The sequence below is a fragment of the Monodon monoceros genome, unplaced genomic scaffold (assembly GCF_005190385.1).
Source record: "Monodon monoceros isolate NGI ecotype Baffin Bay Population unplaced genomic scaffold, NGI_Narwhal_1 Super_Scaffold_13, whole genome shotgun sequence".
In the NCBI taxonomy this organism is placed as follows: domain Eukaryota; kingdom Metazoa; phylum Chordata; class Mammalia; order Artiodactyla; family Monodontidae; genus Monodon; species Monodon monoceros.
Genome location: NW_021703769.1, coordinates 50,810,182 through 50,826,577, shown reverse-complemented (window position 1 = coordinate 50,826,577; position 16,396 = coordinate 50,810,182). Strand labels below are relative to the sequence as shown.

General features: G+C 59.1%; 1 protein-coding gene across 11 annotated transcripts; it reads right to left on the bottom strand.

The window, feature by feature from the left end:
- Positions 1-600: 600 nt before the first annotated feature.
- Positions 601-8,113, bottom strand: LOC114894477 (proline-rich proteoglycan 2-like). 11 transcript variants are annotated; one of them, XM_029221208.1, is made up of 20 exons: positions 8,080-8,113; positions 7,497-7,572; positions 7,253-7,413; positions 6,751-6,778; positions 6,618-6,650; positions 5,640-5,693; positions 5,473-5,505; positions 5,228-5,260; positions 5,088-5,123; positions 4,670-4,801; positions 4,371-4,415; positions 4,044-4,085; positions 3,859-3,939; positions 3,439-3,501; positions 3,323-3,352; positions 3,178-3,237; positions 2,912-3,025; positions 2,680-2,724; positions 2,519-2,572; positions 651-940 (listed from the first exon to the last, which is right to left on the bottom strand). In XM_029221208.1, the coding sequence occupies exons 3-20, from the start codon at positions 7,361-7,363 to the stop codon at positions 924-926; spliced, it is 1,011 nt and encodes a 336-aa protein (XP_029077041.1). In that variant the 5' UTR covers positions 7,364-7,413; positions 7,497-7,572; positions 8,080-8,113; the 3' UTR covers positions 651-923. The 11 variants fall into 11 exon arrangements, 7 of the variants coding, with proteins under 7 accessions (XP_029077040.1, XP_029077041.1, XP_029077043.1 ...); XR_003793234.1 differs by lacking the exon at positions 651-940 and adding an exon at positions 1,854-2,283 and having other exon boundaries at positions 3,439-3,572; XM_029221206.1 differs by lacking the exon at positions 651-940 and adding an exon at positions 1,854-2,283.
- Between the last annotated feature and the right edge of the window lie 8,283 nt (positions 8,114-16,396).

Here is a 16,396-nt window from a genome sequence, read left to right as displayed (position 1 = left end):
ATATTAGAGGCCTTCCCTTGTGGCACAGTGGTTAAGAATCCACCTGTGCATATAGGGGACACGGGTTAGAGCCCTGGTCCAGGAAGATCCCACATGTCGCGGAGCAACTAAGCCCGAGCACCACAACTACTGAGCCTGCTCTCTAGAGCACGCAAGCCACAACTACCCACAATTACTGAAGCTGACGCGCCTAGAGCCCTTGCTCCGCAACAAGAGAAGCCACCGCAATGAGACGCCGAGCACCGCAACAAAGAGTAGCCCCCATTTGCTGCAACTAGAGAAAGCCTGGATGCAACAATGAATACCCAGTGCGGCCAAAAATAAAATAAATTAACTAAAAAATATATTAGAACATTTCTCAGTGGGTTAGAAAGGATATCATCCACTGCCCTCACTGAGACCGTCTTCTCTGTGGCCCCTGTGCCCAAATGCTCCTCTTAATTCTGTTCTCCAGTAAAGAGACGATGTGGGTTATTCCACACCTCAGGTCAGAGAAACACAAGATGATTTTTTTTTTTTAAAGAAATGACAAAAATAAATGACATCCAGGATTTATTTATTTTTAATAAATTTACTTATTTAATTTATTTTTGGCTGTGTTGGGTCTTCATTGCTGTCCACGGGCCCTCTCCAGCTGTGGAGAGCAGGGGCCACTCTTCGTTGTGGTGCGCGGGCCTCCCACCGCTGTGGTCTCTCTTGCTGTGGAACACGGGCTCCAGGCGCGCGGGCTTCAGCAGTTGCAGCATGTGGGCTCAGCAGTTGTGGCTCACAGGCTCCAGAGCACAGGCTCAACAGCTGTGGCACATGAGTCTAGCTGCTCGCGGCATGTGGGATCTTTCAGAACAGGGCTTGAACCCATGTCCTCTGCATTGGCAGGCGGACTCTCAACCACTGCGCCACCAGGGAAGCCCAAGATTATATTTTTAAAGAATCAATACTTCTGTGAAAAAGCAAAAGTCTATAATGATTCTCAAATAGAGCAAATTAAATGAGGTAGGCTGAGAGAAATAAGTCTGGAATTCCAATAATGTTTACACAACCTCCTCAAGGTTGTTCAACCCAAAACCTTGTGCATACTGCAGTCAGATTTTGGTCTACACTTGTTATCCTAAATCAGGCCACAGAAAGACAAGCTGAGTTCCTCATAGGGTGCCAAATCCCATCAACTCTATTCAGCTGGAATTCTTCAGTTAAGACAAAACTTCACCAGATTGCAAAAGGTGTAGGCTTGGGAAGGCACAGCTCAGAACAGAGTCTCAAAGAGACTGGTTCCAGGACTAGCCAAGCCCTTGGTCAAAGTTCAGAACAGCAGATCAATCCCCAATTGTGCAACCTCCATTCTGGACCCATCCTAGGAGAGTAATTTGCTTCCACATTTCTGGGTGATTAAACTTATAATCACGGGATGAGAAAATGAAGCAATCCAGTAGCACTGATTACTGACATTGGATTAGTAACTGGCTTTTTAAAATGTTTGAAAGTGTTCAGTAATCTGAGATATTAAATGTCTGATTTATTCATTTCCAAGAGGGGCTCATTTCCAAAAGCCCCTTAAGTGCTTAGGAAGAAGTTGCTAGTTGGATTTGTACACACGTACGCCACCCCCTCACCCTGTTAAGAGATCAAGTAGATTATGTGTGTAATTGTTTGAAGTGTCTAAGGGAATTGAATTAATCAGGCTTGTAAAGCATGCTAAATATTTAGGGAGAAGCTGATCTGTCAAATTTATAATCTAATTGAGTACTAATCAAAGAATGTGAAGTGAGTTTTACATCCAAATTATAAGGTCAATCAATAAAATGAGGTCTGGAAGCAAGTATAATGGCTTAAGGAAAATGAGATTTTTAGTTGGATCATTTTAATAAGTTAATTATAAATTAAAACACAAATGACACACAAGTCCCCTAACTTGGACATGGCTCCATCGCCAGATTGTGACCACGTGATGCCCCCCTCCCCAAGGGCAGGCCTGAGTTCTCACATCTCTCCCATCTGGAGCACAGCCCCTGGCACACAGCTGTGTTGATGTTTGTTGAAGGAATGAATAAGGGGCCCCCAGCTGGCCCCCAACCCAGCCAGTCATCCCCTGCACACAGCCCACAGAGGCAAACAGGGAAGCACATTGCCTTTATTGATAGTTCCAGCCCACAGGAGACCCCAGGCCAGAGGCCAAGCCCAAGGGTCTGGCCAGCCTCGCCAGGCAGACCAGGCTCTGATACAGAGGAGCTCAGAGTGGGCAGTAAATCTGCTCTGGAGCTCAGCATTTCCCAAGAGGGCAGCAGCCTGGGAAGAGGCAGAGCAGGGCCGTGGTGAGCCCTGTCTCCCTCCTTACCTCCTGGGGGACATGAGTCCTCTCCCTCCCCTGGGCTCTGAGGCCAGTCACCCAGCAGACACACACAGGTAGCCTGAGAGCTGGCTATATGTCCCCCCCGAGGGCTGGGGGTGTCCCCCAGTGCAGCCTGGAGGGGCAACGATGGTGGCATGGGAGTGGGGGCAGGGGCCCTGCATTCCCTCTCACCTCCATAGCCATTTCCCATCAGGCCATTGCTGCCTCGCTTCACCTCAGGGCCCCCTAAGGCACACAGACAAGCCAGGGCACCCCAGTCACCAGAGGACTTCACAGTCCTCCTGCCCACCCCAGCTTTACCCCAGGCCCTGGGGTAAAGGACCCCCACTCACCTAAGGGCTCAGGGCCCAGCTCTGGCCTCAGCTGCCCATAGGGCCCTGGGGGGAGGGGCAGAGGTGAGAACACTGAGTCCCTCCTGTCCCCCTGCTACTCCCTCCACCAGGAGTGCCCTCCCTCCATCTCTGCAGGGCTATAAGGTGGGCTGTACGGCTAGGCCCAGGGCCCAGAGCCCAGTTCTCCACAGCCACCCGACCCCTGATGACCCGTTCCCACACACCCCATTACCTGGCTGGCTCCTGACCTCTGGATATGCACCTCTGGCCCCATATCTAGGCCTCAAGTTGGCCCCCCAGGGCTGGAGGGAGGGCCAGGGAGAGCCCCTCGGGGCCCCGGCCTGACCTGAAGGAGGAGAGCCGGCTTGGGACTCCTGCCCACTGGAGTTGTACATTCAGGATGCCCCAGTCCTTCCAGGGTCTCAGAGTCCCTCACCCACTCGGCCTGGTCCCCGCCACCCTTGCTAGGGTTCCCTCTGCTCCCCCAACGTTTCTTACCATTTCCTCCAGGGGCTGGAGCAGCCACATTGGGGCGCACAACTGCTGCCTTCTCATACCCTGCAAGAGACCCGGCTGACTCCTGCCCCGCCCCTGGACATCCCTTCCCCCACCCGCTGCACGGTGTCCCCTGGGTCCAACTCACCATTCCAAAAGCCATCAGTCCCAGGGAACCCTGGAGGAAGAAAGGGAAGGTCAGAGGCAGGAGCAGCCCCTGAGCCCAGAAACCCCCACCCCACCCTACCCAGCAGCCCCAGGCACCTGGCTGTGCACGGGCCTCAGGGAAGACCCCGGCTCCCAGACCACCATTCCTGTAACCAAAACCTGTAGGACAGCGGTGGGAGAGGGGCTGGTTGGAATGGGGCGGGGGCAGCATTGGAGGGGGCCAGGGTGACCTGCTCATGGACAGGGAGGGACAGACAGACAGACTGACTCAGAGGCAGCCTAGAGAGGACCTCCCACAATCCCCCACCATCATCCAGCTAACCCAGTGGAGCCCACCTTCTGGAAGCTGTCCCTCCCTCCCTCTGGGCACTTCCCTTTCTGCCTGCTGAGTCTGTCACTCTGCCCTCACCTGAGACAGGATCCCCCTGGCTCTGGCCACCACTGTGGTCCAGTGCATAGTACATAATCGCTGGGTGGATAAGGACAGAGACTGACAGACAAACAAGGAGCACTCACTGTGAGGGAGACATAGCTCATGCCCAAGATGGGGACCCGGGGGCTCACCGACTTTCTGGGGCTTGAGGCCACCACCAAAGCCTGGGGGAGAGGAAACAGGGGTCAGAGATAGCCGGTTTCGCCTCCCTGCTTCCTGCGCTGTTGGAGGGGAGAGGAGGGAGAACGCAGGCGAAGGGGCTCCTCACCCAGTTCTGCTCCTGGTCTGTAGCCATTCGGAGGCTGGTACCCTGTGAGGGGAATGGAGATGAGCAGGGAGGACCCAGACTTTCCCAAACTCCTTGGAGGCCCAGTATGGACCTTCCAGACTCTGAGGAGGAAGGGACTCTCCTCATCCACAGGGAATGGAACCAGAAGAAATGAGATATGAAAGCAGCAAGAGATACCAAGGGTAGACTCAGAGAGGGACTTCCTGGCCTTAAGGTGCCTGAACACCTGAGATGACCCAGGGAACAAGGGAGATGGAGGAATGATCTGATCTGGCATGGGGTGGGGCAGGGAAGGCAGATGCACACCTGCTTCTTGAGGTTTCGGCCCCCACTGGATGGCTGGAGTAGGTACTAGAAGGAAAGCCAGGGGACAGGAGTGAGCCCAGGGTGGGGCAGGTGTGGAATGTCGCAGACTGCCATGGGGGAAGGGGCTGGGGGAGCTGTCATATTGGGGGTCATGTGGGGTCTCAGGGCCAGAGTTCAGGCTTTTCCTCACTGACTTGCTGGAGATCAGGCCTGGGGGATTCTGAGTGGCCCAGCCAGGCCCAGCCCCTCCTGGGACCAGGTACCCACCAGGGCCCCTCAGGTCCCTTATCCGCACTGACCTGGGAACTTGCCGTTCTGCACTGGGGGAGGGGGCTGGGATTTCAGGCCCCAGCCACCTGCTTTATCTGAAGGGATTCCTGGAGTGGGAGGCCTGGCAAGAAGCCACGGAGGGACCCCACCACTGCAGGGACCTAGATGGGGAGGAAGGGAGGGGGCAGTGAGCCCAGGCCAGTGCCGCCCCCAGGCTGCCCTCCTGGCCTCCACATGGCCAAGCCACCCGCCTGTGGTGGCTTCTAGGGCAGACACACCTTCCAGGGGAGAGAGTGGCCAGGCCAGAAAAAGCCCAGCTCCCACGGGCCACAATCTGCTCTGGGGACAAGGTGACTCAGCCACCTGATGTGGTTCCTGCTATTGCCCACCTTGCCCTCCACCTCCCAGCAATATCCCCCCACTTCCCTCTGTTCCCTGCCCCTTCACCTGGCTGGGCCCCCAGCCCATTGCCATTGCCATATCCTGGAGAGGAAAAGCAGGGATGTGAGGGACAGTATTGGGCAGTGGGCTTCTGGAAGGATAGCAGGAGGAGGTGCGGGACAGGGATGGGGAGGGCTCTGGCTCACCTGGCTTCTGAGGTTTCAAACCCCCTCCCAGACCTGCAGGAGAGACAGAGGCTGCCTCAGACCCGACCAGCCCTTCCCCAGAAAGGAGCCCTCTGTCTCCCCTACTGAGGCCACCACTGAGCTCACCTGGAGGGAGCTGCAGCCCATTCCCTGACATGTATCCTGGGAGGAAGTGTGGGCATGAGGGCAGGGGCTGGGTGGGGGAGACTTCAGAAGGGGCAGAAGGGAGGCAGGGATGGACTCACCTGGCTTCGGAGGGCTCAAGCCCCCTCCCAGGCCTGGGGAGAGACAGACAGAGGCTGAGTGACAGGTGGACCCCACCCTGCCCCTTCTCTTCCTCTTTGCCCAGTGCGCCCTGTGCCCCCTCTTCCCCACCTCCCAGAACTGCAGGGCCTGACCCTGCCCCCCTCACCTGGCTGGGGCCCTTCACCTGGGAAGGCTCCAACTCCCAGCCCATTTCTATAAACTGGGGAGACAGAGTGGGGGTTATGAGGAAGAATAAAGTGGGGGGAGTAGACAGTTTCTGGGGGTAAGAGAAGTGGGGGGTCCAATTCTGACACCAAGTCCAATTCTGGGGTTTTTCCAACACCACCAAGCAATTCTCAGACACCATCTGGGTGTCCTACAATTTAATTCAAGTCCGACACTGTCTACCTGGAGACAGCATCAGATCCCACAGGTCAAAGGCTCAGACTTCTCCCCCCACCCCCACCCCACATTTCAAGGACCAATTTCCAGTCTAAGTTGTCACCTGTGCTTCTGACCAACTGGTTGTAGATCAGAGATTCCCACCACCGCCTCCTCCTTGGGTTTGATTAATTTGCTAGAGCGGCTCACAGAACTCAGGGAAACATTTTACTTACTAGATAACCGATTTATTATAAAAGGATATAACTCAGGAACAGCCAGTTAAAAGAGATGCAAGGGACAAGGCACGTGGGAAGGCACAAAGAGCCACCCTCCCAGCACTTCCAGGTGTTCACCAGCCCAGAAGCTCTCCAAATCCTGTTCTTTTGGGGCTTTATGGAGGCTTCAGGCATGATTGATTAAATCATTGACCAGTGGTGACTGACCTCCAGCCCCTCTCCCCTCCCTGGAGGTCACGGAGTGGGACTGAAAGTTCCAACCTTCCAATCACATGGTTGCTTCTCCTGGCAACCAGCCCCCACCCTCAGATGACCTAGGGGCTTTCCAAAAGTCACCTCATTAACATAACAAAAGACATATCCCTCTCCCTCCCTCCCTCCTTCTCTCTCTCTCTCTTCTCTCTCCAGGAAATTCCAACGCTTTCAGGAGCACAGTGCCAGGAATGTGAGGAAGATTAAACATACATATTTCTTCTTATAAATCACAATATCACAGGGTGGTAAGAGAGAAAGGGAGGGTTTACCTGGCTTCTGAGGCTTCATGGCCTCAGCAATGCCTGGAGAAGAAAGAGATGGGAGCAGGTAAGGGACCCATGACCCCCCTCTGAGCCTCTCCTCCAGAACCCTGGCATCTGCCCCCAGCACCCACTCCTGTACCTGGTCCGTAGCATGGGAACCGCAGACCCTGTGGGCATGGGCAGGAGGTGGGGGGGTGGGGAGAGGTTGAGGAACACAGGAGGCCAGAAACTGGGCTTCCCTTTCCTCCCAGTTTAGGGACCAGAAAACTTGGAGCCTCCTCTGCTGCATTACATTACCAACTCTGCCCTCTCCAAGGAGCCCAGGAGAGGACCCTCAGAACAGAGTCTGAGTGGGGACCACCTCGCCCCCTCCTCTCTCCTCCTCGCCCAGCCTCCAGCTTCTCCCAACCCCTCAGTTCTGAGCTGGGGGGCCTGTGAGGGATGGAGGGATGAGCAGGGGGTTGGGGACCCTGGCTAAGTTAGAGGCAAGGACTTGTGATCCCCCGTACAGAGCCAAGCCAGAACCCTGGAGGCTCTCCCCGACTCCCTCTTAATCCTTCACCAGTCCTGCCTCTTGAAGGCCTGGGAGATGGGAGAGAATGCCTAGATGTGGACCACACCCCAGAGCCCACCAGTCTCACCTGGCTGGGCTCCCAGCCTGTAGCTATTCCCAAATCCTGGGGGGACAGATGGAGACGGGTGTGTGAATAGGGGGAGGGGAGATTAGGGTTTGCAGGGAGGTGGAGAGACATGCCCGGACAAGGCTCACTTGGCTTCTGGGGTCTCACACTAGCTCCGAAGCCTGGTGGAGAGACAGGGGGCAGGTTAGGGCTCCTGGCCCCATCCCTGGACCTCCCTAGCATCTCCAGGCAGGCCCACCCCTACCTGCTACATAGCCATTTTGAGCTGCAGGGCCTGGGGGCAGGAGACAGGGACTCTGGGTACAGCCTCTCTGAGGCCCCTGCACAAAGAAAGGTCCTTTAGCTCTCCCCCACCACCCCACCCCCAGCCGGGCCCTCGGCCTCCTCCTGGGGTCCAGCCTCCCTGTGGAGCCTGAACGCCATCCCAGCTGCCTGAGTCCCGTCTGGTTGGTGTCACCACCACCACCCACACCAACCAGCCAGGAAGGTGGACACCTTGACGTCCCCTTACCAACCACATGCTCTGCTCTGGGCATGAGCTCCCGCCTCCTTGGCCCCCAGCCATTTCCAGAGCCTGTACCCTCTCTGGTCCTCTCTCTCTCAGATGCCCCAGCTCAAGATTTTCAGTGGGGCACGGCCAGCAGGCCCCCGCCTCTGCCTCCACCTCCCCAGAATGTGCCCCCGTTACATTCACGCTTCTTTCCTGCCTGCCTCCTCCTGCTGCCCAGGCTCGGGAAGGCCTGCCACCCCACCTGGCTGGGCTGCCCTGGGGATGTTTGTTGAAGGAGTATTTGTTGTGTGATGCCAGATGGGAGGGCGGGTCTCACCTGGCTTCTGAGATTTCAGTCCTCCGAGGCCTGGGGAAGAGAAGGAGACTGTCCAGTGAGTCCACCCGGATCCCCGTCCCCTCAGAGCTAGGGACAGCACCTCCACCCCTGCATCAGCCACCCCCTCGGTGAGCCCTGCACCCCTAGAGCTCTGGGGTTGCACCCGGCTGGGCTCCATTCCCGGTCCCAAACCCTGGGGAGACAGAGCAAGAGGCCTGAGGAGAGATCAGGGACTCAGGCGAGATCAGGAGTCTCAGGACTCCTGAGAGATCAGGAGCACAGATGCAGAGATAACAGACAGAGCCCAACAGAGCAGAGCATGGCTCACCTAGCTTCTGGGGTTTTCCTTTCCATAAACCCCCACCTTTGGGTCTCCGCCCCCCCCCCAACTCAGCCCTGGTCCCCTCTCTACCTGGTCCAAAGCCATTTAGAGCTATGAGACCTATGGGGGGGGGTGGGTGCGACACAGGAAATCTGGATGGCACTGAAGTGAGAGTGAGCCCCAGCCTCCCCGCCTACCCAGACCCCTGCCCTCCCCTTCAACATCCCTCCATTCAACCTAGCTAGGTTCACAAGAGGGGTGGGGAGCTCACTGGGGGGACCTGTGATAGGAAAAGGGCTGGGGAGACTGAGGCGGTTGAGAGATGGGATCCCAGATCCAGCCTTCCTCCATCCCTCTGGCCCAGAAGATTCCTGGGGTCTTAACATCCTCGCTCCTCCCTGCTCCCGCTCTGGATGCCAGGACCCAAGCCCCGCCCCCCGCCCAGAAACGCCAGCAGACTCCTCCCCAAGTTCTCCAACCCCTGCCTCCTCCAGGTAGACAAGGTCTTTTGCTCCCTGCTTAAAACCACAAAGGTGTGTCCCACTGCCAGGTTCAAGTCCCCCCAGGCCTCCAGCCTCGGGCTGTGTCCTCTGGCTTTCCACCTCTGGTGGATTGCCCCCCAGTCCTGACCACAGCCTGCAAGAGCACCTGGGGGTCCCGGCTTGGGCACTGGGCCCAGCGGGTCTGCAGCCAGGTCAGGGTTGACCGGCTCTGTCTGCAGTGTGCAGCCAAGATCGGGCTCGGGCAGGCACTTGGGAAAGTTGGTGGAATGAGTGAGCCTCTAAGAGGCCCCCTGTTAGGAGCCCAGAGTGGTGGCCAGCAGTGATCTCTCCCTCCCCCAGCAGCCTGGGCCCTAGCCATCCTCACCTGGCTGGGCCCCCAGGCCATGGTCCATGCCCTGTCCTGGAGAGGAAAAGCCATATGTGAGCAGTGGATTGGGGGAGGACTTTGGATGGGAACAAGGACAGGGATGGACAGGGACAGAATTAAGATGGTGGGACGGAAGGGCAGGGTCTCTGTCTCACCTGGTTTCTGAGGTTTCATGCCCCCTCCTAAGCCTGGGGAAAGAAGAGCTGAGCCACATGCAATGTGGACCCCTCCCAGCCCTTATTCTCCCCCAAGAAATCAAGTTTCTGCCCTCTCCCTCCCTCCTTTCTAGGACCCCAGGTGCCCTCACCTGGCTGGGCTCCAACTCCTGGGAAGGCCCCAGCTCCTAGCCCATTCCTGCTCCTGAGTCCTGGGGAGACAGAGCAGGAGTGAGTAAGGGGAGCAGGGGTGGGGGTGGAGGGACGATGGGGGGCAGAGGACAGGGACATAGGGACAGGGTGGGGCTCACCAGGCTTTTGAGGTTTCACGCTCCCTCCAATTCCTGAGAAAGAGACGGAGACTCGGTGAGGGAGCCTAGAGCTCCTGTGAACCCCGAACCCAAGTACGTGCATCCAGCTCCCCCCACCCCTCCCCTACCTGGTCCCTGGCCGTTCTGAGCCGCGGGGCCTGTGGAGGGAGAGAAGGAGGGTGGAGGCTGGAGCCCAGCCAGTGCTGGGTGGGCCCACACCTCCTGTGGTGTCCTCACCCCACAACATTTGTGCCCCCCAAAAGTTATTCCCCTGGAGCATGCCCAGAGAGGGGCCTGGAAGTCTGGAAAAGCCTCCCCAAGACCACAGCTCAAGCCAGAGGAGTGGCAGCAGCGGGTAATGAAGGGAGCAGTCCCTGGGAGGGTGGCAGAGTGGCAGGGCTGGGGACAGGGTGAGAGGGCTCCCCCGTACCTGGTTTCTGAGGTCTTATGCCCCCTCCCAGCCCTGGGGAGTGACAGAGAGATTGACACTGACCCCTACCAGCCCCTCCCCTAAGAATGTGGGCCAGGACCCTGAACCCCGCTTGCCTGCCCCTCCCTGCAGCCCCCTGGCTGGAAAAGCACCAATGCTGAATCCATTTCTGCTCCCAAATCCTGGGGACACAGAGGTGGCACTGTTGGCTGTGGGCTGGCAGGTTGGGGCAGGCAGAAAGGGCCAGGATAGAAATGGGTGGGGAGAGTGCCAAGATGGGCAGGGCAGGGCTCACCTGACTTCGGAGGTTTCATGCCCCCTCCCAGGCTGAGCCCCTGCCCTCCCCCCAGAACGCAACTCTCTCCGGGTTCCCTGATTCCAGCTCTGTTCACGCCTTCCCCCTCCCTGGACCACAGGGTGGTGCCCCAGGTGCCCTCACCTGCCTGGGCTCCCGGCCCTGGGAAGTCACCAGCTCCCAGCCCATTTCCATATCCTGGGGAGACAGAGCCAGAGGGAAGGATGGGGGGAGGGGCTGGGGCTTCAAAGGGCAGGTAGATGGAGAGGTGGGCAGAGGGGCGGTCATGGAGCAGGTCTCACCTGGCTTTGGGGTTTCACCCCCCTTCAAAAGCCTGGGGAGAGAGATGCAGTAGATGAGGGCACCCCAGGGAACCAGCCTCTTCCTGGGGTTCCATGAGCTGAGGGCTAAGGTGGGGGGCATTTGTGGTCCCAGCTGAGGTAGGGGTGGAGCAGGGGTACCCTTGGTCTCCATTCCCCAAACCAGACAACTGGAACAGTTTTGGTCCTTCCCTTTGCCTCCAGTGAGTCACCAGTTGTGCCCTAAGGGAGCCTGGGGGAAGACCCAGTGGTATCCTCCCCACCCCTCATATCCAAACCCATCTTTTTCCGGGAACCTCCTCACCTGGCTGGGTGGCAGCACCTGGGAAGGCCCTGACTCCCAGCCCATTCCCATTCCTAAACTCTGGAGAGACACCTGGGGAGACAGGGCAGGAGAGGGTAAGGGAGAGGGGCAGAGAGATGAGGAGAGACAGGTAGGGCGAGGCTCACCGGACTTCTGGGGTTTCACGACCCCTCCAATGCCTGAGAGGGGGATGGGGGTCAACTGAGGGTCTCAGGAGATCCCATGTAAGGGGTGCCCCTAGAATCCTGGCCCCACCTCCACCTGTTCCCTAGCCATTGGGAGCTGGAGGACCTGTGGGGAGAGGAAGCCATGAACTGGGTGGGTTTGGGGTGAGGGTGCAGGACCCTTGGACCCCACCAGAAACAGCAAACTTGAAGGCTCTCTGTCTGTCCCTTCACCCCCTGGAATCATTCACAAATCCTGCCCTCTGCTCCGAGGCCTGGGAGTGAGCAGGGGGATGGGCAATGCCCAGCCCCACCACTCACCTGGCTGGGCTTCTAGCCCATGCCCAGTGCGGAATCCTGGGAGAAGAGATAGAGGTGAGGGGTGTGAAAGAAGGGTGGGGAGACAGAGAGAGAGCCAGGGCCAAGCAGGGCCCACCTGGCTTCTGAGGTTAAACACCCCCTCGGAAGCCTGGGGGAGACCCAGTGAGCCAGTGAGAGACCCAGGACACCCTCCACCCCATAGCCATTCTGAGCCAGGGCCTGTGGGAACTCAGCTCCAGTCCATTCTTCCCAAGAAGGGTGGGGGACGCAGGAGGGGCCCTGGCTCCTGGGAGCTCACTCCCCTTCCTTCCTTCTTTTGGCTCTGAGCTGGCCCAGGGCCTCGCAGTGAGCTGGGCTTGCCCGCCCTGGAGTTGGGTTCTGTGGGCAACCGGGGAACAAGCAGGGACAGGAAAGAGTTGTACCCCCGGGGCGTGTACATGGTGAGACAACAGAACCGCCTTGGTGGATTCCTGGGGCAGGGGAGCGGTGTGTAGGAGGGAAAGGACAAGGCCTGCAGGAAGGGTGGTGGGCGGGCTTCTCCACCCAGGGCTGGGGTGGGGGGGAAAGTGCAGCAGTGTGGTCCTCAAGTGTTTCTGAGATGGCTGTCTCCCCCAGACCCAAATCCCATTTGCCCATGCCTTACCTGCTCCTAGACCACTGGGGGGGCCATAGCCTGTGGGGGAAACGGGAAGTTGAGCCTGGGGGGCAGGAGGGGCCAGGAGCTGGGTGCCCTGCTCTTATTCCGAGGACACAGAGCTGCCCCGCCCGCCACCCCTCAGCCAGCTTTACCTGATGGATAGCCATTCAAGCCTCCTAAGCCTGTGGGGTCAGGAAGAGAGGGTGACTTAGGAGGCAGCAAAGAGCTGAATCTGGATGCTCCCTGCAAAGTGAGAGAGCACACCCCCGTCTCTGGGCCTCAGGTGCCCTGGGGTCACTGGAGGGTGAGCAGACTGGTGGCAGGGGCAGGAGAAGTGGAAGAGTCCCTGGCATGGAGGGAGGCGTCTGGGCCATACCCCTGGGAGCAGATCCCCCTGTACCCTCTTCCAGGGGCAGTTGCACTTCTGGCCTCCATTCTTACTTGAACTCCTCCCTTCCTGGAAATCCCATCCTCATCCCCCAGCCCCGAAGTCTCTCTCCTGCAGCTTAGGTGTGTCAGGTCTCAGGAGGAAGCCCCTCTCCCACCTGTAGGGCCCCACAGGTCCCTGGAGGGAAGACCCTTCCGGACACCCCACCCCTGGCCCCGCCCCAACTCACCTTGTCTCCTCCCTTCCTGTCCTACCTCCACGCCTTTGCCTCACGTCACTGCCAGCGATGTCCTTCCCCTTTCCTGTCGCAATCTGCCCCACCCCCACCCCGCAAAACCAACTCTAGGCCTTCCTCCAGCCCTGATGTTCTCACACCCAGGGTTGAGATTCTGCCCCATCTCAACTCAGTTCCAAGGGTGCGAGCTGTCTGTTTCTCACACTTGAGCTGACGTGAACAAGGTCACCTGCCAGGAAGACACGGATGACCCTGTGTTCTCCTGGGCCCCAGATCTGGATCCCAGAGCAGGGAACATCTGGGGTGCTCCCCCAGAGAGCTCCCAGACCCCTGCGAGGGGAAGACCAGGCCCTCTTCCTTGACCCCAGAGCCTGGAGGATCCACTTACCTTTCCCCAGGCTAGGAGACAATGGAGGTAGCCCTAGGGGAGGAAGGGGGGTCCTGACTCAGGGCAGGGACCCCAGGCATCTATCCCCCAGTCTCCCAAAGCCCTGCCCAGCCCAGATACACAGACCCTCCCCTCCTTCTCTCTGGAGCCCCAGCATCTGGCCCAATGCTCTACCTACACTCCAAGCCCCAACTTCAGCTGCCCAGACCCGCCAGCAGCCCTGCTGCCTGCTCTCACCGCCTTGCAGGCTTTCAGAAGTCAAGCAGAGCAGGAAAAGGGTGGAGGGGAAGGCCCAGGTGCTCATGATGAGGGCAGAGTGAGAGGACACCCACGTTTTGGGCCTTTAAACACCTCTGCTATGTGGGGGCCCACACCCACTTCCCCCCACTGTGAGTAGCAGAGGCTCCGCTGGGCTGGCAGACCCCAGGGGGCAGCCCCCGCCCACCCCCTCAGGCCTCTTCCCTGCTCACCCCTCATCCATCATGGGTGCTGACAGCCGGGACAGGCCCCTACCTAGCCCCTCAGGCTCCTCCACCCCTGTCAGGGACTGGGGCCCTGGCGCCAGGCCTGGAGGGCTCAGCTGCTCCCCCCAGCAGCTGGCGAGGGCAGGCAGGCACCCCAGGCCCAGCCTAAACACAGCTGGGTGTGGGGGTGGGGGTGAGTCAGGCCCAGAAATGTGGGCGTGGCTGGCTGGGGAGGCTCTGAATGAGTTACTATGTTACAGGAAGGAGACAGTATTACAGAGGCAAGTGGCCAGGGGACAGTGTAGCAGACTGTATCAGGACTGTATCACTGTATCCCACAGGCAGGCGTGTCCACGAGAGGAGCTGGGCTATTAACCCATCTAACCCTGGAGACCGCAGGGATCACACCAGGAGACGGCCCTTTGCCCCCAACTGAGTCTGGGCTTGCAAGAGTGGGCCTGAGCCTCCCTTCCATGAAGGATGGTGACACACAGGGATGGGTCACCCCATGTTCAGCCTGTCCAAGAGTCCCTGCTGTTTCTCGAAGGCTCAGCCAGGGTCCACCTGCCGCACAAGTCCCTCCCAGCTTCACCTCCATCTCCTGCTCTGCTCCATCTGCACTGACTCTAACTTTAGGGACAGAATCTGGGGGAGGGGGAGCTGCTTAGGGTGCGGTGGGGGCAGGAGTGCAAAAAGGGTACCTGGAGGTTAGTAAGCACTCTCCATTCCTCAGGTGGGTGGATGAGCCTGGAGGTGGGGCCTGGGCGCAGGGGCCTTGGTGGGGAGCCGAGTACGGGAGACCCAGAGAGGTAGGCCTGGGAAATGCCAGGAGTTGGGCCCTGGACCCCAGCCCAGGTAGAAGGCTGAGGGGGTGGCTTGAGGGGCCTTTAGCACAGCTGCATGTTCAGAAGATGTCTGACCCGCAGGTGCCTGGCCTCCTCTTCAACTGGCCTCCCCCAAATTCCCACCCTGGCAGGTGGTGCTGTTGTGAGCAGTTGGCAGGGAGCCTACTGACATGGGCTGTGCCATTTTAGGCGATGCACTCCTTGGGCCTCCAACTTGCACTTCCGACACCCCAGCTGTCACCTTGCCCTGGGCTCCCAGCTCTGGCGCCTCAAAGTTGCTCCTCTATTCGGAGGCTGGGCCATGTCCCCTCACACCTAGGGGCAAAAGGTAGCCCAGGACCTAGCTCCATCAGGGGCTCTCTCAACCCACTCTAAGTGGTCCATGTGCTCTCAGGCTGTCCTGCCAGGGCGGGGCTGGGGGTAAGCTGAGGGGACTGGCCTTGCTGGGGGTCGGGGTGGTGGCATTGCAGGGGCCGGAGGTGCCCAACTGGGCCAGGCCCTAGTCCTGAGCGGAGTCAGCTGGCCCAAAGCCCCAGACTGGTTGGCATTTTTCACAGGCCCATGCCAGCACCCAGGCAGCCTGGCAGTGGTGGCGGGCACTGGCTTTCCCTCTGGCAGTGGCCAAGCAGGCGCCCAGACTGTACCTCCTGCGAGGCCTCTCCTAGTCTCCCCGCCTGCCTCCTCCTGGGCCAAGCTTCCCTGGCGCCCTGCAGGGTGGGCCATGTGTCTGTGTGTCTGGGTCTGTGCAGGGGGCCCTCAGCTATCCCAGGTCTGAAGCAGACACCTTGGGCCTAGACTGGCGCAAGGTGGGCAAACAGCGAAGTGGCATCTGAGGTAACAGGGGCTGCTGCTGCCCAGAAGTGTGTGGATGAGCAGAGGGTGGAGGCCTGTGTACTGCCCGGCCTCAAATCCCAGCCCCGCTGCTTAGTTGTAAAATCTGTGCCAAGTCCCTTCTCTCTGCCTCTGTTTCCCCATCTGCAAAATGGGGTAAGAAGTAGCTCCCCCATTTTAGAGGAGAGTGAACAGACTCAGGAAAGTGGGATTTCTGCTCAAGCTCCCAGCCAGATGGAGCTGGTATGTGAACCCGATCTGCATCTGAACCCAGCGCCCAGTCGACTAATCATAGGCCACTTGGTCACCGTCCGTGAGTGGGCCAGGGAGCCGGTGCCTGTGGCCATGGGGCAGAGCAGGTGGTCTGGCAGGAAAGCCCTCCCCAGGGAGCCTGAGTGGACCATCCCAGCTGCCCCCCGGCTGTCAGGAGTGGTTGAGGCTAGGGGCCACCCCTGAGCCCCTCCCAGCAGCCAGTAAAGGTCCAGCCTCCAGGTGGGGCAGGAGGTGGGCCTGTGGGGTGCTGTGCCGGGGTGCCTGGCTGAGGGGACCCAGCTCAAACAGAGGGGTCTTGTTCACAGGTGGGTCTGTCAGGGGGAGGTGGGTGCCCCAGGCATAGTCACATCACATGTGCTCTCATGTGAGTGTGCTCCCAGGGTGCAGGCCCTCCTGTGGGAAGCGAGCAGCAAGGATGCAGCCCAGCGTGTGTGTGTGGGGGGGGGGGGCAGAGGGGGAGGTGCTGGTGGCTTCAGCCCAGATCCCTGCATTGGCCACCTCTAGGACACCTCTGTCACCCCCAAGCACGTGCACTGTGCAAAGCTGACTTCTATTAACTCCCTCTCCTGTCAGATTTTTTTTTTTTTTTTCTTTAATGCGGTACGCGGGCCTCTCACTGTTGTGGCCTCTCCCGTTGTGGAGCACAGGCTCCAGACGCGCAGGCTCAGCGGCCATGGCTCATGGGCCCAGCCGCTCCTGGGCACGAACCCGTGTCCCCTGCATCGGCAGGCGGACTCTCAACCACTGCGCCACCAGGGAAGCCC

Excerpts from the sequence above, each read along its gene's own strand:
- LOC114894477 (XM_029221207.1), bottom strand. The coding sequence starts at position 7,363 with ATGTCTCTCCACCTCCCTGCAAACCCTAATCTCCCCTCCCCCTATTCA. Across the intron at positions 6,651-6,750 it reads GTTCCCATGCTACGGACCAG|GCATTGCTGAGGCCATGAAG; the intron begins GTACAGGAGTGG and ends TTTCTTCTCCAG. Across the intron at positions 5,506-5,639 it reads AGGTGAAGGGCCCCAGCCAG|GCCTGGGAGGGGGCTTGAGC; the intron begins GTGAGGGGGGCA and ends GTCTCTCCCCAG.